Source organism: Lonchura striata, chromosome 11 (genome assembly GCF_046129695.1).
Source record: "Lonchura striata isolate bLonStr1 chromosome 11, bLonStr1.mat, whole genome shotgun sequence".
Classification (NCBI taxonomy): Eukaryota; Metazoa; Chordata; class Aves; order Passeriformes; family Estrildidae; genus Lonchura; species Lonchura striata.
The window spans coordinates 10570737-10596362 of NC_134613.1; the positions used below are offsets into that span (position 1 = coordinate 10570737).

Sequence of the window (25626 nt, forward strand, 5' to 3'; positions counted from 1 at the left end):
TAAAATAGGTCTTTTTCCCTACACTCACAAAAATGTTTCTGTAGTCTAAAGTTAGGCTAGCGCTCATCAAATTCAATCCTCTTCTATTTGATGTTAATACGAATGTCACAAAAGACAGCATAATCAAAAATATAGTCTTATCTAAGATGGTTCTTTTTATAAAAATCTTGGTATCAACTGCAACAGCAGCATAACATAGCTAAGACATGCATGCAATTACCAGTCCAAATCGTGCTTTAAGACTTCTGTGCATGTCTACTTTTAAATACATGGATTTTACCCTTTGTCAACTGATTACTTAATGAAAGCATTACTTCAGGTATTTTTGAAATGCATTTCCAAGTACACTTTGAGAATGAAAAAAGAGAGTGGTGTAACAAATATTTTAGGATTCAGAACTTAATTTGTGCAAAAGGTTGTTCAACAAAGATTTGTTAAATAAAACAAACATTCATTTTTCCATTTTTATCTGTATGTAATTTCTGAATGAGGAGACAGAATTTATAGGTACTTAAATTCTGCCTCATTTGAAGATTTAGTAGGCGCTTAACATCTGTTGTTGACAAAATAAGTTCAAGAGTTTCCTACAGAAAATGAATGAAAGGGAACTAAGAGGTAACATCTTCCATTACCTAGTACAAGTACAAGAAGAGGTACTTTGGTAAAAATTTAAAGCATTACTATTGTACTTCTGGAATACTTCCAATAACAAACTGTTACACAAACAGATCAATTGTTCATTTCCTAAACTGCAACACATCAGGGTCGGAACACGCAAGAATCACAAAAGCAGTTAGGTTGGAAAAGAATTCTGAGACCACCGAGTCCACCCTGCGGCTGAACACAATGTCAGCTGGGCCATGGCAGCAAGTGCCACATCCAGGCTTTCCTTAAACACTTTCAAAGACAGCGACCACCACCTCCCTGGGCAGCCCGTTCCAGTGTCTAATCACCTTTCTGTGAAAAAATTCTTTCTAAAGTCAAACCTAAACCTCCCCTGGTGCAGCTTGAGGCCACATCCTCCCGTCCTGCCACCGTTCCCCGGGAGAAGGGACCGACCCCCACCCGGCTGCACGCTCCTGTCGGGGAGCTGCGGAGTGGTGAGGTGACCCCTGAGCGCTCTCTCCTGCAGGCTGAGCCCCGCGGCTCGCCCAGCCGCTCCCGCCGGGCTCGCCCCGCACGCAGCGCAGCGCGCGGCTCGCCCCGCCCGCAGCGCGCGGCTCGCCCGCCCCCTCCCGCGCAGGGCGGGCCCGCCAGGGCGGGCGCTCCGGGCCAGGTGCGCCGCTCCGCGCCTGCGCACGGCCGCGCGCCGGCCGCGCTCCATCCGGGCACCGCGCTCATTGTGCGCGCGGCCGCCGCGCTCGCCCGCCCGCTCTAAAATGGCCGCCGCCGCCTCCGCTCCCGCTGCTGCGGGGGCTCCCGCGGCTCCCGCGGCGCCGCCCACCGAGAGCAAGAGGATCAGCGACCTGCGCGTCATCGACCTCAAGTCGGAGCTGAAGCGGCGCAACCTGGACATCACCGGCGTGAAGACGGTGCTGATCGCCCGGCTCAAGCAGGTGAGCGGCGGGCGCAGGCCCGGCCCGGCCCGCCCCGGCGGCCGCCGCTGCCGCCCGGCTCGGGGGGCGGGGCGCTGCCGGCCCTGCCGCCGGCCCGGTGTGTGGGGCGGGACCTGTCCCCGCCGTGCCGCCGGGCCGGGGTCCGCCCCACCGAGCCCCCGCGCTGTGCAGCCCCCGTGGGGCGGGCGGGGCGCGGTGTCCCGGCCGGCGGAGCTCCCGCCCCGGCCGGCGGAGCTCGCCCCGGGCCTTGCGGCCCGCCCAGCGCCGCGGGCGCCGGAGCTGTGGGGCGAGCCCCGGGGCAGGCTGTGCTGAAAGGTGTCTGTGCTTCCCGCTGTCCTGGTTTTGAGCTGCCCTTAATGCCATTATGGATGTCGTTGTGGCCTTCTGGTGTTACGTTTCCAGAGAGAAGCGTGCGGATCCTTGATAAAATGTACTTCTAAATGTCATGTTAACAGCTGAAACTCTCAGCCTTTATCATTAGTGTTCCCTTGCTCTTCTCCAGCTTTAAGAGAAAAGTTTCACACGGAGTATTTTGCCAATATATTTGAGATGACGAAGGAACTGTTTGGCTTACAGACTTCTGCTGAAGTCAAACTGTCCAGCTTTCCACGGAAAACCACTTAAAATTTTTTTTTTTTTCTCATTTAGGCTATTGAAGAGGAAGGAGGTGATCCAGATAATATTGAAATAAGTGTTTCAGCTGACACACCCACCAAGAAACCAACTAAAGGCAAAGGTTAGGATCTATTGATATACTTTATATTCTTACCCAGTTTATTTTTTTTTTCATGTATCACCTTAAAGAAGGACTGTGGTCTGTATTTTGGATGCAGCTGTGACTTTACTGTTGACAGCTTCTGTCATATAAGATGTCCTTTGCCTTGCATGTCTGTTTTCAGTCACTGTATGTAGACAATGTATGGGGATGCTGGAGCAATATTTATTGAGATAGATATAGATGGATGGAATATGACTCACTTAAGAGATGTGTGCTCTGAGGTAGTGGCTGTAGTGCCCACAGCTCCTGGAGAGCTGTGCTGAGTGCTGTGCGTGAGCTGTGAGGGTTTTGGCGTGTGCTCAGAGATCTGAACGTGGGGTGTTCCAGGTGCAGGTGGAGCAGGAGCTGCTGGGGGCTCTGTGGGGTCTCTGGGGGGCTCTGTTGGTCCTGTCCACAAGGATCTGTGTGACAGAAGGGGTTCTTCAGCCATGAGCAGGTGCTGGACCTGGCTGGTGGTGAGGGCACAGCAATATGCTGAAGAGGACCATGTAGTGTGGCTGTGCATGGTCTCTATTAAAGACAGGATTGATAAACATTAATTTTCTGAATCGGTGTTGAAGTATCACAGTGGAATGTTTAATTAAGATATTTTAGTGTTTCTGTTGTGAGAAATTAATATTTAGATTTTGTGCGGATCTGCTTGACAGTGATTTTTTTTCAGATTTTTCAGCTCTGTTTTCTTTTACCTGAGAATTTAAGTACTGTTTTCTGAGTTTGGAGTCTGGGGGATTTTAGGTTGGGTTTGTATTTTCAGTTGTTCTAGGAACATCTGTGATCTATTAGCACTGGGAAAGGACCTGTCTGCTTTATGCACAGCATTTTTCAGGGAACAGACACACTAAGAATGTTTGCACATGTGCTACAGGGCCCTGTTTTGGATGTGAACAGTCTTATACCACTGTCTCTTGTCATGGGCTGAGTTTTCTGGTGAAAGTGATTATTCAATCAGTCCGGTGCTGTGAAAGGTGAAATTAGTGTCTGCTTAGAAAGTTTGAATAACTTCTTTGCACTTTTCACACATTAGAGAAGTGAAAGGAAATAAACTTTCAGGTGTGGTTTTGTTTGTTTTTTTTTCCTATGACATTACTTTATTCCCTGCTTTAGAAAGGTGACTGCAGATTAAGATAACTACATGAAAGCTAAATAAGGAAACTCTTCGCAGTTTTTCATAGAGAAATCTAAATGGCTCCTTGTTCTGCTGTGACAAACACTTCTCTTATCTACTGCTTTTTATCTTCTAGTCTCCAAACTAGTATAATGATATGCATAATGTTCTTGAACTGGCTTCTTGGTAGTTAGACTGTTTTGCTTCTGCAGAGGTAGTTTGCCAAGCAGTGCTGCTGCTGCCTGAGGCAGGGCTCCAGTAGCTCTTCCTGCCACCTCTCCTGTGTCCCAGATCCTGATGCATACATGTGACATGAGTGTTCTTGGTAAACCTCAAAGGAAAACACGGTGAAGTTCTTATCAGTTCATTTTGCAAGCTCAGGAGTTTTTCCTCCTTACTTTTTAGATTACAGAAGTCTTACGAACAAATTTTACGGCAAAAGTATGGGAAGTTCATGGTGGAACATGAAAAATTTCACTGTTTAGTCTAATTGAAGTATTTTTTTATTGTATTGGTTTATTTCTAACTGTAGGAAATAATACATTGGTTGATTTTTAACTACTCACTGTGAGGTGTTTTTCTTCTTTACTGATTTTGCTGACAGATTGATCCAGGCCTTTTTGCTAATGCTTGTTTTCTCCCACCCTACAGCTTCAGACTAATAGTGATGGGTCTTTAATTATTGTACTACTGGACAACAGTAAAATTAATGACATTACTAGTTCCTATAGTATTTTCCCCCATGCTATTATTGCTGTACAAGGGAGAGTAGGAGTATTAGGTACTCACTTACAAGGAAAATACATCTTCAGGAAAGGCCAGGGAGTGGAAGTGATCATTAAAACCTACTTATAGCAGCCAGAAGGGGAGGCCAGTGGGAGGGAAGGAAGGAGGTTGTCCTTCCAAAAAGTCCCAAAGTGTGTCTTTTGGCTTTAGGGTTTAGATCTGAAAGTCTTCTGTAACCAGTTTTACTGAAGCTCTTATGGTCTGTGGAAAAAGTGGGATTCTGATTCCCTAGCACTGTCTGTCACAGCAACCTGGTCTGGAATATTGATACAAGTCAAATTAGAGTGGGAATGGGGTGTGGTGAGGTGGGGAGGGAATGATACTTTTCTCTTTCATTGCTTTTTTTGTGTGTATGTTTACTAAAAGGGAGAACAATACTCAAAAGATTAACAGTTGGACTTTATTTCATACAAATTAAAAAATGCTTGCAGAAGGATTCTGTAATCCAGCAAGAATCCTTGATCAATCCTCATGCAAAGTTAGTAGAAATTTAACACTATTTCTAGATGCTACTTTAATTAAATAATCAGGGTAAAGAACTGCAGAGCAGCTAATCAGAACATTATACAGGTATATAGGTAAGATCAGTTGGTTTTGCCAATTAAAGTTTGAAAGGAATAAATGCCAAGTGCTCCTTTTTTAAGTGCCTCAGGTGTGCCTCTCCACCCTAGCATTTAGTAGTTATGGAGGAGTTTCTCTTGTGAAAAGGTGACAGGTTTTGGAGAAAGCTTATCTTTTCAAGCCTGACAATTCTGCTGCCTGATCTGGTCTCTAGGAGAAGTTATCTTACTGCTAGTATGAAATATTTTTCAAATGTTTTTGATATGAATGCTCCTTTGAAGGATCTGCAATCAAAAATGTTTTTGAATATTGAAATATTGAAGTTGGTAATTGAAAATTACTTTCCTGACAAATTCTGGAATTAGTGTGGGTGAAGAACAGATTTTTGGCTGATAAATTTTTAACTTTGGAGAATTAATGTGAGCAAAGATCTTTTTTTTTTTTCTGTTCTGCAAGCTTCTGAGGCCAGTTATGTACCTGTTAGTTTGTGTCTTAAGTACCTCTCTAGTTTCCAACTGAATTCCAAGTTTGACAATACTGTTTCTTGGATCAAAAGCTGACAGTGGTTGGCTTGTACTATTGCCCAAATAATTTTGACTTCTTTATTAAAGCTGTTTAGTTACTTAAATATAAGAACAAAACAAAGTAAACTAAGTTGTACACTTAGATTTCACAGACCTTTCTTTCTAAAAACAATGAATGACTAAGAACTATATTTTTTAGCCACAGTAGAAGACTTAAATATTCCTGTACCTCATGGTACCATTTCAGAATTAGAAAAGGATTATTTACTTTTGTTAATATTGTGGCAAATGATACTTTTCAAATTGCAGTAGGCCTCTTAATGTTATAGAGAGTTTATTTCATTGTAAGGATTTACCTCCTCTTTACCTCTTATCCCATGTTTTTGATGAATCCTTAGCATTAGGTGTGAGAGAACCCTGTTGGGAGTTTCAGCAGGAATACCAGAAGAAATACAAACACTAATTTTTCCAAAACTTTCTCATGTGTCACTCTGCATCTGCTTGAGATGCAAATATCTAGTTCAAGAGTAGTCCAGAACATACTCTTCTGTAATTCTCTAAACACTCTGGTAGCCTGAATTCCTCACATGGAGGACCATGAATAGGTAGAATAATCTTGTGCTACTGTAAGGCTTGTAAATAAAATGAAAGCTAAACCTGCATAATGTAAAACCAACAAAGATGTTCTAATTTTTCTACTTACTTATAAGGAGAATATTTGTTCTCTGTGTAATACTCTGTTGCAATTTTATGATGTGTAGCAATTGCTGTTGCCAGAAAAGGGATTGAGCATGGCTTGTAAAGGAGTGCCATCACTCCAAGGTAAATGAGTGTTTGTGTTGTTAAGCACCCAGTGGTGAATGCTACATACACACTGACATTTTCAACAGCCACTGCTTGGATAAACTTGTACAGAAATGTGGGTGCTGACAACTTGTGTGACTGTAGACCAGCTGTGCCTCTTGTCTGCAGAAGGTTCAGCTGCTCTGGCTCTGTTTGTTAACTTACCCTTCAATCAGGTCAACACCAGTCTGGAATAAGTTCAGAGAAACTGTAGTTTTCTGTAAGGTGTGTGTTGCAATCTGATTTTAGTTATGTGAATTTAAGAGCCTTTAAGCAGCCCACTGTAAATGAGTGTCAGTCAGACAACTGTTGAATTTTTTGTGGATGCTGGCTTTTGGCAAATTACTGTATCAACGTCTGAAAACTGTCTGTATCAGAACCTTGAAATGGCACTTTGGAGTGGCATAGTGTAACTCTAACCAGAGCAAAGTAACCTGAAGCACAGAACTTGAGAGGGAGAGCAGACTTATGCCACTTCCTGGCTTGAAGTTGAAAAGTGAAGGTCATTCTTCAGGACTCCTTATGCCATGGAATACCTCTGGTACTCAGAGTAAATGGAACTTGCTACAAAGACAACAGACATAGTATAGAAGGGCTAATGAAATCATTACTTAATCTAGTAGCAAATAAAAGATAAATCAGCTTCATTACTGAATGCTGTAAATTGCTCTTCATGAGGACCGGTCCATAAAATACAGTTCTCTTGCATTATGGTGGGGCTGACTTGAGGTAGCTTTGCCATTGGTTTGGTTTTCTTTTCTGTTCCCTGTAAAGTCTCGGTTCTAGCACACCAGCCATAGCTCCTAAGGCAAAATGATTTAAATTATTATCTAAACAGCTTTCATGATAGTGTGTGCTAGAGAGTTGCTAAATGTGTTGAGCATGTGCCCTGTGTGCTTGCCTGTCTCTGTGTGTGCTTAGCTGGATATGGGGTGCAGGAAGTGCATGGTCTTTCAGGTTTAATACACTGAAGTGTGAAAAGGGTAAGATAGAAAGCACTGGAATGTGTGTAGAAATCCTGGCTGTTTCTCACTGCTTTTTATTTATGTTGAAGGTATCTGGGATCTCTAGATTCTATCACAGAATGCTAAAAATCCAGCACAAAATTTGAGTTAGTCTTTGTTTCAGGCATCAGCTGTGATGCACATCAGAAACTGTCCTTTCCAGTGTAAGTCCTCTTCCTGAGAAGAGCTGGCTTCCCTTAGCACCTGTGCAGGTGGCTTTTTGCACCAAAATCTCACAAATCTACTACATTAAAAGTATAAAACAGGATTTTCTGTGTTTTTTTGGAGGTTTTGTTTGTTTGTTTTACGTGAAATAAAATCAGTGACAGTGACTTTAGATTTGAAAGTTTAAATCTCATATTTTGCAGTTGCAGAAATAGCTTCTGGCATGTGCCTTTTCCTGGAGATCAATGTATGCCTGTACTGAATACAGCAATGTGCTTTTTCTGAGAGTATGGTCAGAGTGCTGCCTTTCAGGGAAATGAGTAAAAGCAACTGGAATCCAAACAAACCCAATAGTGTGTACTTCTTGCCTTGTAGTTGAGTACTTTATAGCTTTGAAGTTCATTTAAGAACTGCATATGAAAGACCATGGAAATTAATGGCTGAAAAAATTGAGGATTTCAGCTAGCAGAGATGTCCATACTGTGTTGAACTGTGGTGTATGATTTTCTTTTAGATTCCTTTGGAATAACTATAAAATTGGTTTAGCCATTCATTAGAGGTTGAAGGGAGATGGGAAGATTCCATGCCAAAAAAATGAAGCATTAAGTGCTAGTTATGACTGCCTTCTCATTTGCATTTGAATTGACACTGAGTTTCAGAAGAAGATACAGTAAAGACACTTCCTAACAGAGCTGCTTTTGTACCTTGTGCTACTGAAAACTGTTGCATAGGCTAATGTTTGATAGACTGAATCTAAGAGACAGAACCTTCTTCAAAGGGTGTGTTTGTGTCGAGATGTTTCTGCCTAGTGTTCTTAGGTCTTGTTTTTCAGAAGAGTAAGGGAATGCAGTGGGTTCCAAAGGGAACTGTGTCTAGTCATCATCCCCACAGAGATATCTCTAACAGAGAAAAGTGTGTCTGTGCTGGAAGAGCAGAATTCCTCAATGGAACAGGCCCTTAATACAGTAAAGCATATCTAGAAAGCAGAAGTGCTGCACCTACTCAGTTCTTCTGCCTTGCTTCATCCCCTACTGAAAAAGGTGGCTTGGAGAGCCTTGTAAGTGCCATGCTTGTGGATATTCAAAGATGCAGCTAAATAAAACCCTGAGACCTTCTGTTGTCCTTGGAATGTCACTGTAATTTTCAGCAGGCAATTGGGTGAATAGATGACCTTTAGAGGTTTGTTCTAACCTAATTTCTCAGTGATGTTAGTTATCCTCTAAAGCAAGACCTTTCCAATGTCATAATGTCTAGTTAACCTCAGTAATTCCAGAAAGGTTTAGTTTCTAGTTCAAAGTTCTCCTGAATTCCATTATCACTCAAAATAGAAGGATGTGTATTAAGATCACTAAGTTGGATGTAGCAATTTGTTTATTGAACAGCATTGATTGTTCATTCTTAGCTGACATTTTATCTCCTTATCTTAAAAATTAATCAGTTTTTGGAGGGCTGTATTATAGTGAACAATCCAACTAAACTAGAACAAATAGAGAACAATAAAGGCCAAACATATAATCAATATTAAAAGTGTGTTCTACATAGCAGGTCTAGCCACAGCATATCCCATTATTTCAGGTAAAAAGCAGGAAGCTGATGAATTGGCTGGTGATGCTTCAGTAGAAGAGGACTCCTTTGTCAAGGTAATAAAAGTATGTAAAAACTTTTCCCATTTTTTTATTTAAGGTCACTGTTTGACTTCAGTTGATGAAAAAGCTTCCATTTTCTTTGTGGTAATTTATGTGGAAATTTGGAGCATTGTTTTTACTGTATCCACAGTGTGATGCCTAAGGGTATGAAGCTGGGGGGTTTTAAAACATGATATGAATTTTATTATGAATGTGAGACACTGGTCCAGCAGTGAAACACTGATTCTAGCAGAGAATTTTTTTTTTTTTTTTTAGAAAAAAGCTAATACTTTAGTTATATTAAGTATTTTTGTTCACACCAAAAGGAAAGTGAATTGGAGGATCAAGATGGAAATGATGAACTGAAAGACTTCAAAGAATCTGTTGAAGATGAGAACTTGAATTCTAAAGAGCTACCATCTGCAGAAAAGAAAAGATACCATGACCTGAAGCCAGTGGAGACAACAGAAGATGTGGAGAAGGATTCTGAAAGTCAGGTATTTGGCTATATTTTACATGAATTTTTCTTAGTGTTTCTTACTAGGAAGTCAGAATTAGATTTTCAGTTTGTCTTGCTTATCTCTAAAAGATAACTCTTTTTATTCTATTCTTTCTATTTGCCTTGATTTGTATTTGAATAGTCCTGAAACAAATGTGGCACTGACTGATAAAATTCTACTCTGTCCATACAGAGTTAGTTCCTAAATGGTCCTTTTCCCTTGTCCTAGCAGTAACTTGTGCCTTTCAGTTTATTGTTCAGATTATTTACATCAGGAGAACTGCTCATGGATGTTCACATTGTTGAGTGTGTATCTACTTAAATGTTTGCTGATCTAATGGAACCTCTTGACCCTCTGGATGTTTGATGTCTTGTAAATAGTTTGCTTATCTTGTCCCTTTTCTATTTCTATAGGAAAATGAAGGTCCAGACATAGAAGATTACACTTTTCCAGCTGTCCATGTGAGTTCTAAATCCATTCTGTTAAGCTGATTTTTGTGTCTATTTAGGTGGAAAATATACTGGTTTTTCTGTTCCAGTGTGCATGTTAGAGTCAGATGATGTAAGACTATAAAGGTAACCGGTATGGGAAGATTTCATTCAAATATTTAGTAATGCAGATAATTGTGGTACCAAATAAGTTGACCTATTTAAAGACATAATTCATGTCTACAATTTGGGATTGTTCAGTGCATAGAATATTCACAAAGAATATGTCTTACATTCCCTTAAAAACATGCCAGATGCTGTTGTAGTATGTACAACCTGTACAAGAGTTTAGAACTTCTGTTTAATGTAGAAGTTTGCCCTTGGAGAATGTGGGGAGTGCAGAACTGGGCATGGTTGTTTAGGGATGCTTTTTGGTGTTAGTACTAATATCGGATATCTCTAAGTTCAGAAATTCATTCTGAGTTACATGGAACTGATGCCTGGAAAGTGACATCTCATTGGGCATCTCTTGCTCTGTGAAATTAATGGGAAATAAGTAAATACCTATCCAAATCAGAGTTTCATTTTTAAGTAGCTACTGGAGGGAGGCTACCTAGTTTCTGACTTCTCTCTTGAGCTTTTAAAGCTAGTGATGGACTGTTTGCATTTCTTTGAAAACAGTAATCAGCAGCTTGACAGACATTCTGAAAGCTTTGCTAAGGCAGAGAATAGTTCAGAAATGTCCCATTGAGTTGAGGGGGTAAGACAATATTTGCATGTCCCAACCAACTGCAAGCTCCAAGTGTTACAAATAAATGCCAAGTTGTTTCATAATAGTTTTTAGAGATTTGACAAGAGAGGTGCATGAGTTTGGTTCCTGGATAATCTTTGGAAACAGTTTTCAGTATTTGCCTTCATACAGTAGAAATTCTATGAAAAATACAAACTGTTCTGCTAAAGTTTCAAAATAGGAGACATTTAGTGTTGACTTCCTTTTCTTGCAGGATGGGGAAGATGAAGAAAATGAGAAAGGTATGTCTAAAGTTTAATAGAGTTCAGAGGTCTTACTCTGGTAGGGCAGGCAACTTTCTCTTGTAACATTCAATCTCTACTAATACTAGGCTTATCTCCAGCACTAAGTATCAGTTGTCTCCTCATTGAGCTCAGCACCTGGAATCACTGCAGTCAGTTTATTTCACTCCTAAGAGTTACTTTGCTCTTAAGAGTTGGTTATCAGTGCTTATCAGTTACTGTGGTGGATGTATAATACAGTTGCAATACTATGATTTTTAATAAAAACCCATAGTATTCAAGGACTGAATTTAATACACGGTAAGTCTTGATGCCAAAGCTCCAACTTGCACTGCAGTAACTGATATTGAGTGAAATGCTGCACTCTCACACTGAAGTTGAGCACCCCACAAATGTATGGACCATCATATGCTTGGCTTACTGTCACTAAGAAATACCAGTTGTACATAGGATGGTAAAACAAGCGTTTCAAAACCTGTGGAGTGGCTACCATTTTTTAAGATGTGCTCATTAGTGAAACTGTAGAAGGAATGTAATGCATTTGGGCAAACAGACTTCCTGGACAGAAGTCATAAGGATTCTACATTTTGTGGACTCAAAAGGACATGGAACGCCATCACTTTACACAAGATGGAATAAACACATTACTGAAGCTACAGGATTAAACTACAGACTCCATGTTTACGAGGGACCCCATGGCCGAAGTGTCTCATCTGTGCAAATCCAAGAATGGAGATGTCTCTGTGGGACTGAGATGGAAAATCTGCCCAGTGGATGAAGATTGAGACCATTTGTCTACGAACTCTGGATTAAGGCTCACCCTCCCATGTTCTGCAGCAGCCTTGTACAACTCACTTGACTGCCAAGCAACTGCTTGGAAAGGAAAAGAACAGCGAACACCGACATGGAAGACTGGCTGGAATTCTCCAAGACTGTAATTCTTTCGGATTTGGGAAGGTTAGAAGTTCTGGAACCAGGAAGATGCAAAGACAGATTAAATCAAACTGTGAACATCCAAAGCAACTATGTTCTTCTGGAATGCTAAATCCTAAACTGGAAAATGGATACTTCTTATGAAGAACGGGTATCTCCAGGATGGAACCATAGTCTCCCTCCTAATGTTTTGGTATTTGTCTCTAGAAAATGTGTTTTGACATGAAGAATAAGTGATCCTGGGTAAAGGATTTATATTTGTGTTAATACACCTTGTGTTTTCTCTAACCTTCCATCAGTGCTAATAACTGGCTTTGTATTTTCTAGGTCCTATTCTAGCTTATGCATATGAAATTGTTTAAACTTCTTGTTTTGCCATATTTATTCCTGTTAAATCCTCTTAGATAAAGCAGGTTCTGGTGATGGTACACAAGAAGTATCTAAACCTCTTCCTTCAGAAGAAAGCCTAGCTGAGGCTGATCACACGGCTCATGAAGAGATGGAAGCTAACACCTCTGTGAAAGAAGCTGAGGATGATAACATATCGGTTACAATCCAGGCCGAAGATGCCATCACTCTGGATTTTGATGGTGATGACCTCCTAGAAACAGGTAAAAATGTGAAAATTACAGATTCTGAAGCAAATAAGCCAAAGGATGTGCAGGATACCATTTCACAGAGCCTGGAGAAGGAAAGCAAGGACTATGAGGTGACTGAGAACCATAAAGATGGTAAGAAGGAAGACTGCGTGAAGGGTGATCCCGTCAAGAAGGAAGCCAGAGAAAGTTCAAAGAAAGCAGAATCTGGAGACAAAGAAAAGGATACTTTGAAGAAAGGTCCCTCGTCTACTGGGGCCTCTGGTCAAGCAAAGAGGTTTGTTTTTCTATGTCAGTTCTTTACGATACTGAGTACCAGCATTCAATAAGATCACTCTACATTAAGGGGGTAGCAGCAAGAATCTTGTAATTAGTATCCTATGCTCCTGCCTATAGGTTTTTTGACCGCCATAAGTTACTTTTTAAAATTCAAGATCTTCGTATAGACACTATGTCCTACTGATTGCATTGTCGAATTGTCAGCATTTATTTATTTTTTTCAAATTGACGATTTTTTTAAATGTCCTTGTGATGATGGTAATGAACAGCTATCAGTTCTAAGAACACAAAATGAAGTCAAGTCCCCGTCCTGAAATCTGGAGAAGATTGCCATATATCCACTGAATAGAGTTGTCAGAAAATCTAGATCTTCAGGCATCTTGGGGAAAATCAGTGCAAGAATCCATAAGGGAATCATTTGTTCAAATATACAGTCTGGCCCTTTTTCATTTTTATTTTTTGAAATGTTAACTTGTTTGTTAGTGTTAGTAGTATAAAATGCAACACCAAATTCTCTAGTTTCAACTTTCTTCTGATTTTTTTAATTTGCTTCTCTAGCTCTACTAAGGAATCTAAAGAAAGCAAGACAACTTCAAAGGATGATAAAGGTAACTTATTTTGAATTAGAGTAGTATTTCTTGAACTAAATGCTTTCGTGATTGAGAAGTTGCTTGCCATGTAATAAAATGGCTTATATGATTGAACTCAGCCATCCATAGTAGATTATGCTAGAGGTACAGTAGTCATTTGCTATATGTATGTGTCCATATATTTTGTTTCTCCTTATGCCAGATTTGTCATAAGATCAAAAATACTTATTCTAAAGACTTGATGAAAATATATTCTTCTATTGCAAAATACTTTTGGGAGCAAATTCATTTAACAAGTCTTTGTTTTGATGAGAAGCTATAATTTTCAGATAAGCCTGCTGTAACTTACAGCAAAACAAGCAAAAAATAATTGCAAGTACTTAAATGCCAATTAAATTTTTTTGTCTTGTTTGTAATTCTAGCTCATTTTTAAATAAACTGAACTCTCAAACAAGTACTATAGCTGAGATGCCAGCTTGCAAAATTGCACTTGTGGCTGTTTAATGTATTACATTTTAACCTATTTTTTTGCCTTGGAGCTTCCACCTGCTTTCATAAAACCCTGTATTACAATTATAAATTTGAAGAGTGGAGCTCAAGAGCACATTAATGTCACCAGTTATACTGATGCTTCATGGTTGAGCAGATGCATTTGTGTGAGCTCATGTGTCTCCTTATTTTACCTACTCCCTTTCTGCCAAAAACTTTTGTCACAGAATCTGTGGCATAACACCAAGGAAGGAATGAAACTTTACCTGGTAAATGAATATGAGAGGAAATTTTTGTGGCAGACATAATTATTGGGTCTTCTGGAGATGTCTTTTCATGACAATTACATGCTTACAAGGAGACTGGGAGCAGATTTGCTGTGTCTTCATTTATGTCGCATATACAGTGATAACACTAAGGCTTTTTTAATATACACAGCCAAAGCCAGGATAGTGGCTGTTTTAATTGTGTTTATTGATGGTCTAAGTGTATTACAGAACCATAGAGTGTTATGGATTAGAAGGGACCTTAAAGATTATCTCATTCCAATGCCCTGCTGTGGGCAGGGACACCTTCCACTGTCCCAGATTGCTCCAAGCCTTGTTCAGCCTGGCCTTGGACACGTCCAGGAATCGGGTAGCCACAGCTTCTCTGGGCAACGCATGCCAGGGCACACAGGGAAGAATTTCTTCCTTATAAATCTAAACTAATATCAAGATAACCTTAGTATGACCATAACTGAGATGTTGCCTTTTTCTCTTAGTTGATCTTGATGCAGTGAAGAAACAAAACTATCCTTTTTTTTCTCGAGATGGTTAAATTACCTTTTAAAACTCTGCATATCACCAGATTTTCCAGCTGTCAAAGTGGAGATCTAGTTCCAGTCTTGCCTGTAGGACTGGCTACATTTTAACAGATCCCGAAGCAGTTCATTTACTTAGCAGCAAACAATAACAAGCTGAACTACATAACTGAAGACTAAAAGATACTGGGAATGAGATTACATGAGTCTCTTTAGAGTTCTTATTGCTGTGTTGTTGCAAAAATACCCAATCTATGGAGTGAGGGAAGTATTTAAGGCATATAGTGTTTTCCCATCTTTTATTTAGTATTTTCTTTAGTATGTGGGAAATAATTTTGGTGGGTTGAATCTAGTTCTACATCCAGTATTATTTTAAAAAAACGTCTCTGGATGAAGCTGATACTTCAAGAAGTTGTGGAACTTGACCAGACGACTCTGGAGGCTGGGATTATCCAAGTCTCCTGTATTTGCCCAGTGTACAGACATCACAATGGAGAGTAAATACTGTGTGCAAAACTCCCTATTTTTATGGATGGTAGTTAATGATAACAGATTTTGAAGCTAAATGTACATACCCAAATGAGGAGTAAAGCACGCCTTTAACAAAGATTTGTATGATTTTGTCTATCCTTTGGGTACAAGGTAGCCAAGCTGCTGGTCTCAGTACATATACCTGGTTAAATAAATGAGATCTTATGGCATATGTTTTTTTTCTGTAAAAGTCTTTTCAAGAAAGGTAAGCAGATAAGCAATTGCTTAGAGGTAACAGGCTAAGTTTCTCTTTTCAGCAACACTTTAGTTGAATATTCATGGTACCTGTCTCCTTAATTTTTTGGCTGTTTTGTAAAACTTGTTTCAGGAAGCGCGAGCAGTGTTAGTGGTAGCAGTGGAAGTTCAACTAGAAACCTGTGGGTTAGCGGACTGTCTTCCAACACAAAAGCTGCTGACTTGAAAAATCTCTTTGGCAAATATGGAAAGGTATTTTATGGGATGTGATATCAAGTGTGTGGTGTGTGTCTATTCCCCCTCCTCTATTCAGTTACAGAAATTAATACTTGATTTAGATAAAGGTTTGAGAGGAAATGTCTGACCAGTGCAATCTAAAACCCTATACTGCAGTAGTCAGTAAGCATACAGGAAGAACCATATGTTCATTTTATAAGAAGTTTTTCTTCCTGTGGAGGTAAGATAAGTACAAAAGAAGTTTCACAAATACTTGAATATTCTGGTCAGGACTGGCTTTTAAAATAACGATGGCTATGTTCGTTTGTAGCAACTGTATCTAACCATGAGTGCAAGGCAGTGTACTAACTGATAAACTTGTAATACAAATAGTGTTTATAGAACATCCTGCTTTGGGGAGACTTTTTAAAAAATGTGTTCTGAAGGCTTATGAATGGGAAGAATTGGTAAAAATGTGACATTTAATGTATGATCCTTTAGGGACTCTTTCAGTGACTTAATTTAAGCAGACTGTAAAAAGAAAAAATCATTAAGTCTGTTTTCCCAATTTTGGTTAATTGAAACATACAAATTCTATAGAACAGTGCAGAAATATTGAAAGCTATAAGCAGTCTTCTAAACCCAGGGTTCTCATTTTCCCAAAGGAGTTGCTGATATCTATGTGAATTTGTAGTGTTAGTGTAAGCCTGTGCAGATATGGCATTATTGTATCTTGGGAACTAGTTAAAACCTGAGCACTGTGACTATCAAGTGTGTGTACTGATTATGGCATATCTGATGTTTCCAGTGAAATTAGTAGGTGATTTTATTTAATGCATTCATGAGTGTGGACACCTGACAGAATATTTTGTTGAAACCTCCAGTTACTTGGCTGTTTTCACTGTAAAGCTGGTTGGTACTTATATTTACGTAGCTTCCCAATTTTAAAATTGATTGGGAAATATTTCATGACTGTACCATGACAGTCTAGACTGCCAAAAAGGTGAAACTGATGACAGCTAGAAAGATAAAATCCTTGCCTTTAGAGCATGACTATGGCAAAAAGACTGGCTCCAGTGGCCATAGGAATTATAGCAAGGAGGAAGATTACAAAGGTTAATACCTCCTTAAGAAGCAGATGTCAGAGCTGACTGCTAGAATGGCTTAACCAACACACTTGCTAGATAACTTTGAAGAATTGGCTTCTGTATTCAGTTACTACATAATACTGCTTATACTTTTCTGCCATTAATTGGCAGCTGCTGACTTTTTTTACTTTTTTTGTGGGGGTTCATCTGTCAGAGATGAACCTTGAAATTCAAGTCAGTGGTGTTTCTGTGAATGAATTTTGCCAGTAACTGAAGAAGCATTTAGATAATGGGCATGAGGAGGTGACTGGTCAAAGCATTAATTCACCTTGATGTGCAAGTTGGGATAAAGTTCTCAAAGCTTTTGAGAATTTGGGGGTGTCAATCTTTCTACTGGGGTGGGAGTTATGTTGCTGGTGAACTGGGGGGTTGGGGTAAATTTGTTTTCTTATATACTAGGGTAAAAATCTTATTGGAATAGCATAACTTCTGTAGAAATGTCTCTCTCAGAACCTGAATTCTTCCTGTTTGCATAGGTACTTGGTGCAAAGGTGGTCACAAATGCACGAAGCCCAGGGGCAAAATGCTACGGCATAGTAACAATGTCCTCTAGTACAGAAGTGGCCAGGTGTATCGCACACCTGCACCGCACAGAGCTGCACGGACAGCAGATCTCTGTGGAGAAAGTAGGTTTCATAACATGAAGACTTTTCCCAGAATAGACCATCTTTACAAGAATCTGTATTAACCTATTTGCTTTTGGAAAAAAAAATAGGTGAAAGGTGATCCCTCAAAAAAAGAATTGAAGAAGGAAAGTGATGAGAAATCTAGTTCGAGTAGGAGCATAGGAGATAAGAAGACTGCATCAAGTGACAAAGCCAGCAAGTAAGCAGTTTCACATCTTCTGAAATTGTGAAAATCTTCTAAGCTGAATTTCCCTCATTGGATTTTTATGTTCTTTTTCCTAATAAGAACTCCATCAACCAAAAAAGAAGAAAAGAAATCAGAGAAATCTGAAAAAAAAGAAAGTAAAGAAGCCAAGAAAACAGAAGGTAAAGATGAGAAGAGTGATAATGGAACAAGTGGCCCTAATCAAGAATCCACTAAAAAAACTGAAGAAAAGAAAAGAATAAGTATGCCATATAGCCATATTTCCTCCTGTTGAATATGTGTGTCTGACTTGTCTTGGGGGCATGTTCTTGCTCTTACTGGAAACCAGACAATTAAACACTTGTTCTTTTTTAGACTCCAGTAACACATTTTTTTCTTCCATACTTTATACTAATATTTAATTACAGGCATGTGCTGGTATGTTTCTCCTACCAGTACCAGATCACTTCAGAAATTTAGAAATTTCACGAAGGAGAGTTTTTAATAGGCAAATAGAGATAGTTGTATGTGTGTTTTTAAACCTTCTTTTATTTTTCTTTTTTTTTGTTTCCCCCCTTCACTAGGTGGTAAAAGCCCAGGTCAAGTTGTAGTTTTAGACCAAACAAAAGGAGACCAAGGCCACACTAGGACAGTTAGAAGGGGAAGGTTTGAGAAAGTAAGTATCTATAGATTTGATGCAATCCTTACCTGATTTGATCCTACCTTGCAGTTGATTCTTGCACTGAAGAGTCAATAAAGTATCACTAACTGTTAAGCTTAGATAGAAGCTTTGTATGCTTTGGGATTGCTAAGTTATTAATCATACTTGAACGTAGCATCCAGAAATCTCCCTAAATGAATGAGACTTCTGAAATAACCATTGTAATCTCTATCTATAGCCACAGATATTGAGGAACAAAGAGCGTATTATTCAAGAGAAAGTGAAATTCAGGGAATACAGGGGTAGAAAAGATATCTTGCCTTTTGAAAAGATGAAGGAACAGAGATTGCGAGAACACATGGTTCGATTGGAAAGAATACGACGAGCTGTTGAACTGCGAAGGTAGTAATTCAACTTTTTGCTAAAGGCTATTGTATACATTAATTGGTCAGATAGTATATTTAGAAATCTAATCAGAATTTATTCTGTCAAGCCTTCTAACCAGATGTTAAAATCTGGGACTCTTAACAGTATCTATATGGGAATTAACAAACTCCAAAATTTTTGTGTAATCTTTTAATAGCTATATATGTACACACACAGCTTAGAGTTTGTTACAGTGGGGGGTATATCTCATAAGTGTTACTGCATGCCAGTTTTCTTTTTGGAAAGGTGAGAAGTAGACTAGGAGACAGAGCCAAAAGTAGTGTTTGGGATTTGCTTGTTTGTATGTTTTTAAACTGAGAATGTTGTATCTCATAATGATAAATCAAGCATAATACAATCTTGACCCTTTAAACAGAAAGACCAAATGGCTACACTGTTATGTTCTGCTGTTTTCATATGGACAAAAGCTTGCAAAGAGCAGTTAAATGTGCTGTGTTGTTAGCTGGGTTTCCCAAAACAAAGGGAAAAAAAGGAATTCCCAGCGAGCATAAAGCTTAGAAGAGAAAATGCCTTTTGTGCTTCCTCTAGGCTGTATTATGGGAGGTAAAAAGAAGAAAACAAAATGAAGCTGTTCATGCATCTACTCATGTGCAACTCAGAGTGGTCATGACTGGCCATCTGTCTTAGATTTTTGGACAGAAAACCCTAAGTAAATTTTTTGTTTGCTTGAAGAAGACAAGAGCTAAAATAGCATTTATTTTTTCGATTCAATCATATTCTTGGCTACTGAATACTGTTGTTACTATGTGACAAGTGAGAAATCCAAATTAAGAATAAAATACATAAAAAAATTATTCTTGAAACGGCTTTTCCTATCAGTTGTCTGCTAATGATTCTCTAGATAAGCTATAATCACTTTGGGCAACTTGGGGCTAAAAGGAGTAGACTTCTGGTGCAAGGACTTCTGTGAAGAGCTTACCCTGAATGAGTTTTTGAATGTCTATGCCTAAAGTGACACTAGTTTTGGATGACAAAGTTTCTCAGATGAATTTCTGCTACCTCTTTTTTTTTCTTCAGGCGAAGAGAAATTGCAGAGCGAGAGCGCCGCGAGCGAGAACGGATACGGATAATGCACGAGCGAGAAGAGTGCCTGCAGAGGGAGAGGGAGCGACTCGAAATTGAGAGGCAGAAGCTGGAGAGGGAGAGGATGGAACGGGAGCGTTTGGAGAGAGAGCGTGTTCGGATTGAACAGGTGGGCAGAGCTGTGCTCTGGACTGTGCAGGAGCTTTTTGGAGGATGGCCCAGTTCGCCCTTGTGGGGAATTTTGCTCTTCACTCTTCTGCCCAGTTCTTTTTCTTTCATAAAACCCAGCCAAACATTACATAATTCACATTGTACAACGGGAATCTTCATCTTGTTTGCCTGGGAGTAATTTGATGTAAAATACTTGCTACTGTAGCAGCTATACAAATCAGTCTCTAAACATGAAGTACAATCGATCACTTTGTCTATACCACTCTTCCATAATTTGACTAGATTTTTCCTATAGAATACTACTGCAAACTTCAAGAAATGTTTCTGGGTAAAAAATACAATAGTAATACAAGAAATTACCTGGAACCATTCGTATGTAACAGACAACAGCATCTTCAGAACTGCTGTCTACTTTTTGAGAAATATTCTCTGTGCCTTTTAATCTTATGTGCTACCCAAGGATGAATTTTATCCAATCACCTTTAGCAGAAAACTGACAAGGGATAGGTGTGTATCCTTGCTAACTGTTCTCTGGGTATCTCTAGTAAAGACCTGCTCCGTTTGTGGTTCCTTTCATGGCAGGAACGTCGGAAAGAAGCAGAGCGAATTGCACGGGAGAGGGAGGAGCTCCGGCGGCAGCAGCAGCAGCTCCGGTATGAACAGGAAAAGAGGAATTCGTTGAAACGTCCACGGGATGTAGATCACAGGTAATTCTCAAACTGGTCTTTTGCAGTGCATAATAAAAAGAAGGAGCTACAAGCCTTGTATCAGATTTGAAAATGCATTTGGACCTGAAGCAGGTCTTCTTCAAAGAACTGGATTTCTGATATTGCTTTGGTTTGATGTTAGTTTATGACAAACATGAAACACTCCTTATCTGTTGGAGGGAGCTTGGAAATTAAAGAAGAATCCCATGAATTAATTCTTATTGTGTGAAAAAAATACAATCCAGAGAATTTGCTGAGAAAAGCTGTTCTGCCTTAATGGTTGAAGCTTCTACTTTAAGAATTCATATTTCTGCTAAATGGATGGTTAGTTTTGGGTGTTTTCTTAAATTATATTGTCCACTACTCTTTAAAGAGTCTACCTTTGTCAGTGATTTTCCAAAGGTCAGATGAGCATCTCTTAAAATAGACAACTGACTCTCAACAGTTTTCTGCATATTAGACCTTGATTTGGCTGCACATGACTGATGAGGGTTCCTTTGTTTTGGCTAAAGGAGAGATGATCCTTACTGGAATGAGAGTAAGAAGATGGCTCTTGATACAGATGCACGTTTTGGCCATGGTTCAGATTACAGCCGCCAGCAGAACAGGTTCAATGATTTTGATCACAGAGAACGAGGCCGATATCCAGAAGGTTCTTCTGTTCCATCATCTTCTTTTGATAGGTAAGTTTAGATAATGGAGCAGGTATTTGTATGCCAGCATCTCTGTGGATTTCACTCCTGACTGTTCAAAACTGAATGTGGTGCTAAACGCTTTACACAGTTCTGATATAATGGAATTGCACTGTCCTGACATTTCTTGTGTCTTCAGGACTGGCCACTTTTATCATGGAATCTAATCTGCTTTTCTCTGAGGACTGTAAATTAGCTACCTGGTGGCCTTTTTTGTGAGATGTTTCAGAAAGATTTTGCAATTATTCCTTCCTCTTTCAAATCTAGTCACAAGTTCCTGTAGATTACCTGTCTAATTTACTGTGCAGTAAATTACAGATGGAACTTCATGGTTTCAGTAACCACTAGTAAAGCTAAGAGCACATAATTGTACCTTCTGGAATTCTGCTTTTAGGTTGCAGTGAACTAGAATTGTAAATACAATTCTGACTTGAGAAATACAGCATTCCCCTTTTCACAGTGGGCAAAAAGGCAGTCCCGTAGTTGGTTAAATTACACTGACCAAAATAGGAACAAATAAATGCATAAAGAAATGTTTAACTGGCTGTTAGAACTCAAGCTCCAAATTACAATTTGGGGTGGGAAGGATTTCTGTTCCACATACATAGTAACAAACAACTAATACAAAGATGAGTGATATTTTATATCCTCATCCATGTGCTTACATGTGCAGAGAAGCGTGAAAATGGGAAACAAGTAATGACTCTTTCCTACTTTAACAACTTAGGCGAGATCGTTTTGTAAATCAAGGTGAGGCCAAAAAGACTCGCCCAACAGCACGAAGAGAAGAGCCGGGCTTTGAGAGATACCCCAAGACCTTCAGTGAGTCCAGAAGAAATGAACCACCACAGCCAAGAAGTGAACTCCGGGACACGGACAGACGTGAAGTGCGAGGAGACAGAGATGAAAGGAGAACAGTGATAATTCACGACAGACCAGAAATACCACACGGCCGACATCCCAGAGAAACCGGTTCCAACCCACCTAGGCAAACAAACTGGAAGGGCGAGGGAAGCATAAGCACAGACAAACGGGACGGCAGGTAAATGTGCTGACTAACCAGGGAAAGTACTGATTCTTGTAGAATTTATCCATAGTAGCAATTTCTCAAGAGAGAATAGACCTTCTCCTCCTAAAGAAAAGCATTGGAAGAAATATGTAGGGTTATCAAATGCTAAATCTCATCTAGGAACTGGTTGCTGACTCCCAGCAGTCTGTTCTTATCATGAGTAGCAACACAGAGTTAAGCAGGCTTTTGTGTAAAATGCAGTTGTAAAAGAGTAGCATGTGAGCTTGAATTATTTAAAAAGCCACACAGATCTAAAGAAATGTTTCTAACAAGTCAGCTGCACGTTGCTAGGATCCACAGGAATCTCTGCTGTCTACATGTGCTGTGATTTGGTACCAATTCAACTATACTGAAACCAAAATTTTGATGAAAGCAATTTTTACAGAGGCGAGCGGCCAGATCGGTCGGGAAGGGAAGTGTCCGGCCACGTGAGGGGAGCACCTCCCGGGAGCCGCAGCAGCGCCTCCGGCTATGGAGGCAGGGAAGGAGAACGGGGCGTGATGGGAGAGAGAGGTGGAGGACAAGTGAGTCACCTTCTTGTCTTCGTGTGCATGAAGGAGAGGCTGGAAAATGCAGACTCATGCTGGAAGAATGACCATATAATACCATCAAAATGATCCACAAGCATTCTGCCTATTTTCAACTTAGTTTTCTTGATGTTAAAGGTTCTTCTTTAATAACCCAAAAAACGACAGGAAAATGACCCTATTCTTCTTGTCTGGCATCTTTATGATAAGAACAATACCTGGGAGTAGATGATAAAGCTTTTGAGAATTTGTTGTCACCTTTTCAGAGCTTTAACCATACACTCACTGCCTGCTATTTTCAGCGTAGTTTGTTATTTAATTTGTAATTTGATACTGAGTGAAAATCCTTCTGCATGACTTGTCTTTAAATACTACAGATTAACTCACTCCTGCTGTTATTTAAATCTGAAGTATTTAAAAAGTATTAATGTTCTTCTTCCTGAGTTTTATGCCAGTGATAATGAGATCAGGGCAGAACTGGGAGTAAAGTATGAGTTTGTGGAACCTCACTTGTTGCATACTGGTCATTGCAACTAAGTTTGTTACCAAGAATTAACAGGAATATTGACCATGTGTGAGCAGCCTGTGGACTGAAATCTTGAAAGATTTGTGTTTATCAGCTGTAAGCTTATCTTTCTTGACAGGCCTGTTTTTTGTAGGTAAAACAGCCTCTTCTTTGTGAGAATGACTAGCTGTCACTTTCTCCCCAGCACTACAACGAGGACAGACATGTCGTAGAACGCCACAGTCGTGAAACTGGACCAAGGAAAGAATGGCATGGACCTAGTTCTCAAGGAAGTGGCTATCATGACACAAGGAGAATGGGAGATGGCCGTGGAGGAGGGGGCATGATGGCTCCACATACAAGGTACAGAAACCACTCCTTCCTCTCCATTCCCTACTGAGCCCCTGCAAGCTTTGGTGTCCTTCGGCAGTGCAGCAGGGTGGGTAGCAGCAGGGTGACTCTGTGGCTGCTGCACAGCCACAGCCCTGCCTGTCTGGCCAGCACAGGGCTCCCCAGGGTGCTGCTGCTGGCAGTGGGGCCCAGCAGCACAGTAGTGAGGGACTCCTTGCAAAGTCTCTTCTCCTGCATGTTTTCAAGTCTCTTTTGAGACTTAGAGTTTGACAGGAGATGTAAGAATGTTATTACCTGTGCACCAGGAGTTTAGGTATGTATCGTAACGCTTTCTTTAAAACTTCTGTTTCCAGTAACTCTTCACCCATTAATAGAGTTGTACAGATCACAGGCAATTCCATGCAGAGGGGAAGTGGCTCAGGATTTAAGCCATTTAAAGGTGGACCTCCACGAAGATTCTAAGATCTACAGCTGTTTGGTTTCAAGATAACTTATTGAAATTTCTTGTAAACTTTCTCTGATTAAGAACAGGAAATCTTGTCTGGAAATCCTGGTTAAATTTTTTTAATTTAACATGATTATTTTCCTCTCAATTTTGGAGGCATTTTCATAGTTACGTTGTAATTTTGGATAGTTTTTGTGTATCTTTGATAAGCATTTTCCCTGAGGCACTAGAGCTGTGTAAAAAGAAATTGGAACCAAAATATTTGTTAATTCTGTACAAAAGGATAGTTTGCAGCTGTGTGCTAGTAGTTTGATTTGCCAACATTAGCTCTGTGGTGTCATGCTTTAAAGTTAGCTACTTCTCACAACATCCACAATAACCTCCATTTTGAAGGTTGTCCAGACTATTATCTCTGCTTTCTAATTTGTAGAGAAATAAGATTTGTTCTTTCATTACTGGGTATTATGTAACCTATTTTTGCAGAAGGTACTGTTACATTGAGTGCATTTATGTGTATTCTTGCAAATGTATTCTTTTGAAATAAACCTTCATATTCTGTATAGCTTCTAGTAAGTCTTTAAAGCAGTCTGTGGGGAAGGAAGGCAGAATTAAACAGACATCTTGGTATAGCAAATCAAAGCATGAGTGCCATTAGGTTCTAACTAAAACTTGTCTCTCACTGTTACTGAATTAAAAAACTTAGAAGCACATTTGCTCACAGAAGAAAGATTAGAACCAGAAAACAGCAAAATACTCAAGCAAGGCCCAAAGCAATAATTTCCATTTGCTTTGTTTAGCAAAGCTCTGTGAAGTTTGCAACAGCTGGGGTTTTACACCAGACTACCACAAATTCTGCTTACAGGGCCTGGGGCCTCCTGCAGCTGCTCCTGATGTGGCCTTGAGCAGAAGGCTGCATCTTCTTAAGCCTTTTGGTTTGGGTCAGCATGGAAGGGTCTGTGTTAAACCTTCTGGACAGGCCCAAACAGAAATGCCAGGCAGCCAGGCCAGGACTCATTTATCACCCAGCCAGGGTCAGAGTAGAGTTACAACTCTGCTATTCAGCAAGGGAGAAAAGCAAATGGATCCCATTTGGAAAAGCTGGGTGGTGGATGGTTACCCAAATGAACAGGGGACTCAAGCAGAACAGCAGAGCTTAGGAAATAGTCCTTGAATAAGAGCTGGAAGGGTTTACTGACCCAGATTGTCTGTGAAAGGAGGATTTAAGTTTTTAAGGCATGAGGCAGCAAGATGCTGATTTCTGCTTGCTGTGTGGAAGAACTGCTAAGCACCTGCAGTGTTCCAGTGAATCAAGAGCAGACCAGAGAATGAGTTCAACTAAACTGGTTTTGAGTAAGCAGCCTTTCAGGAAACAGAAACCTGCTGTGCAGCACTGTCTCTAATTAATCCTATATGGATATTCACACCTGACAAATACTTAGGTTTAAACAAAAAGAAATGCACTGTCTCAGCAAGTGTGTCACTTACCTTGATGTATTTAATACATCTTGTTCAATTTTTAAAAGAAAAATCTA

General features: G+C 39.9%; 1 protein-coding gene across 7 annotated transcripts; it reads left to right on the forward strand.

Moving 5' to 3' along the window:
* The first annotated feature begins 1341 nt into the window (after window positions 1-1341).
* SLTM (SAFB like transcription modulator) lies at window positions 1342-24654 on the forward strand. 7 transcript variants are annotated; one of them, XM_021532043.2, is made up of 21 exons: window positions 1342-1556; window positions 2205-2292; window positions 8898-8971; window positions 9274-9444; window positions 9861-9908; window positions 10880-10907; window positions 12245-12713; window positions 13274-13323; window positions 15456-15574; window positions 17163-17312; window positions 17402-17511; window positions 17599-17759; window positions 18081-18172; window positions 18396-18559; window positions 19622-19796; window positions 20381-20505; window positions 21018-21188; window positions 21925-22239; window positions 22640-22790; window positions 23504-23661; window positions 24003-24654. In XM_021532043.2, exons 1-21 carry the CDS (start codon window positions 1380-1382, stop codon window positions 24109-24111), a joined length of 3105 nt encoding a protein of 1034 aa, XP_021387718.1. In that variant the 5' UTR covers window positions 1342-1379; the 3' UTR covers window positions 24112-24654. The 7 variants fall into 7 exon arrangements, with proteins under 7 accessions (XP_021387718.1, XP_021387723.1, XP_021387722.1 ...); XM_021532048.2 differs by having other exon boundaries at window positions 17599-17678; XM_021532047.2 differs by having other exon boundaries at window positions 12299-12713.
* The last annotated feature ends 972 nt before the right edge of the window (window positions 24655-25626 follow it).